Raw genomic sequence first — 3031 nt, 5'->3', positions numbered from 1 at the left:
CGGGGTTTAAGAAACCACTCCAAGTTGGTAATGTACCAAAGGACTTGTACTCACAGCATCTTTCCTCTCTCATGGATCGACTCCCTTTTTCAGTACTTTTATTTTACATTTTGATGTTAGCTGTACTTAAGTCTGCATGTGTTGAATCAACACTTGAGAAGTTGATTTTCATTTCAAGATGAGACTGGATGTGGCACTTAGTGCCATGGTCTGGGAACCACAGTAGGGTTGGACTCGATCTTTGAGGTCTCACCTGGTTGATTCTATGATTCTTACTCATCTACAAGAAACTAGCAAGGTATAATCTTGGTATCAAATAGGTTCAATGTCAACTATTTCTTCCATTTCTGCAGCAAAAGATGGCTACTGTGGCTCTTTCTGGAGTAGTCTAACCACAACACAATATCCATACAGGGGAGAAGAGCAGCTGCAACCTCAGCCATTTAGAACAAATTCAGGGACATCTTAGGGTATACATCAGTGACTGAAGACTAATGTTACACGTTTCTTCACTGACATATAAGAAGTGGTAGCATCAGTGAAAGATCACCATCACTGACAAAAAAAAGCATTTTTATAAAGGTGAAGTGGGGAGAGGGGAATGGCCATGAACATGGGGGGAAAAAGGGAAAACAAAAGAAAATCGAGTTTTTCAAGCTATTCCCTAGCCATCATTAATAATGTATTTCCCAAATATTGCACTGTATATAAACTGTCATCAGTTTCCCCTGTGGTTCTCAGGAACAGGTTCCAGAAATCAATAGTCATCCCAGTTGTAAAAATTGGTTTTCTACAGTATTTTTCTTCTCTTAGTGCTATCTTGCTCTTGGCACAAATACTCCAGCACCTAAACTAGCAAAGATCTCCAATTTTATGGGCCAACACAATGGTGAAAGAACATTCCTCAGTGAAAACCTGTGTTAGGGTGGCAACACTGTCTTTTGGAGTGATAGCAGTCCCCTGCTGCTGACAACCCTTCCTTCTCCACCTACACCCTACTGATAATGTGGTGGGGAGAAGCTACCCCAATCAGAAAAGTGAGAACAGAATATTAAAGCTGACTGCTCTTGGCTGCCTACACCCGCCTGCAGCTATGTTACTAAAATAATAAAGAACGGAAGAACCATATGCTAATGAAGAGCCAATTAACCAGGGTGAAAAGCTCCTCTGATGGCAGGCAGTGGCAGGGTTGTTGAAATAAGTGCAACACGTTAAATTCGAGGAGTGTAGCAGTAAATCTCATACCATTTGCTCACTGGCAAAGCCATGAGAAGAGCATGCCTGCTGTGCTCAGGCTGAGCCCAGGAGCCAAGCAGACTCCCAAGATGAGAGACCCTTACCTCAGTGGTTGAAAGCACGGTGTCCTCATCCAGGCTTAGCACTGCATCTGTCACTATGTTGTCATAGGGTAGGAAGCGACTGCTCATAACCTGTGGGCATCCAAGGCAGGAAGGGGAGGAAATAAAAATCACTTGAACGACTCATTTCCAAGGCAAATGCTCCATTTTATTCCTATACTTATTTCCTCTTGTCTGAGGTACATGATATATTTCTGTCTGATGGAAAGGACCTTTCAGCTCAAGAGTGAACTCATCCCAGCAGTCAACCTACACCACCTACCTGAGGAGTAATTTCTGAACAGACCTCCCTTTTGGGGCAGGCCACTGTCCTTTTGTGACAAACTGCAATGGTCTGTACTGAGAATTAGATGTACCTACAGCTTCTTGGGGGAGGACATTTTCCCTGGTAGCTAGGACTGTCCCTCTGCTCTCCTACAGGGTGTGAGAATCAAAGATAATGAATGCTGAGACTTTGCAGCATTCATAAGGTTACACAGCTGGGAAACCAAGCAGCCCAGGCTGTGTGTGAGGGATGTTATGCTACCAGCATGGTGCAACATTCTCTGTCAGAAAAGGAGAATATGCTAAAGAACATGTGTATCAATTGTGTTTTATCTGCATCAAGAATTATATAGGTATTGTAGCATTTTAAAAAGTCACATGCTTAAGTGACCTTTCAGTACCTGAAGAGAGCCTACAAGAGAGATGGAGAGGGACTTTTTACAAGAGCATGTAGTGACAGGACAAGGGAGAATGATTCAGACTGACAGAGGAAGTTTAGATTACATATTTGGAAAAAAATTCTTTACTGTGAGGGTGGTGAGGCACTGGAACAGGTTGCCCAGAGCAGCTGTGGATGCCCCATCCCTGGGATTGTGCAAGCCCAGGCTGGATGGAGCTTTGAGCAACCTGGTCTAGTGAGAAGTGTCCCTGCCCATGGCAGGGGCATTTGCAATAGATGATCTTTAAGGTATCTTCCAACTCAAACCATTCTATATGTAAAAACCTATATGCGGAGTAAGCTTTTAAAAGATATGGCAGGACAGACCTCAAAGTAATAGGAAATAGATGGGAAAGTGGGATCAAAAAGATAACAGCAAGAAATGAAAATCCATATGGTTTCTTTAGCAGATTAATTAGCACCTTTTGAGAACTGATGAATAGTAACAAGGACACAACACAATTTGTTTCCCTCACTTGTTAGGAAAAATAGCCCTGTTAGTTACTCAACTTCTTTTCCAATGTATTATGCCAGGAAAACACTACAAAAGTCAAGGCCACTATATGGGAACAGCGTCATGGAGAAGTTTTACACATCCCTCGTAATGGACATGGTCAGCTCTTCGCCCCTTGCAACTGGTTTGGGAGCAAGTCTTTGGAATATATGCCTTGATTCAGAGAAAGCTCTGTCTCCATAATCAGGACATTCACAGTGTCTGTCTGGAAAGCATCCCTTCATTGCTACAATGGCCTAGGTCCAGGGAGGCAGTGTCTGTGAGAAAGAGGTGATCTGGCAGGGGTTAATGGTTTTGCTTTGCTTATGCTAAGGCAAAGCAGAGTGACCAGCTAGCAGGAGACGGTGCCTTCACCCAAAATCTTTCACAGATCGTGTAAAATTTTCAAACAGTGCAACAGCTGGGACTGGCCATATATTTGTTCTATAGCTAAAGCTCCATTTTGTAAAATGGGTG

At 43.0% G+C, this 3031-nt stretch overlaps 1 protein-coding gene across 1 annotated transcript in view; it reads right to left on the bottom strand.

The window, feature by feature from the left end:
- EXT1 (exostosin glycosyltransferase 1) overlaps window positions 1-3031 on the bottom strand; it is a gene marked incomplete at both ends in the record, with an annotated part of 25042 nt that overhangs the window by 6792 nt on the left and 15219 nt on the right. Inside the window, one exon of the mRNA XM_009078131.1 lies at window positions 1341-1430. Coding sequence (XP_009076379.1) covers window positions 1341-1430 — 90 coding nt within the window. The remainder of the gene's footprint in view (window positions 1-1340; window positions 1431-3031) is intronic.

This window comes from Acanthisitta chloris, unplaced genomic scaffold (assembly GCF_000695815.1).
Source record: "Acanthisitta chloris isolate BGI_N310 unplaced genomic scaffold, ASM69581v1 scaffold28957, whole genome shotgun sequence".
NCBI lineage: Eukaryota > Metazoa > Chordata > Aves > Passeriformes > Acanthisittidae > Acanthisitta > Acanthisitta chloris.
This window is presented reverse-complemented; position numbering and strand designations above follow the sequence as displayed.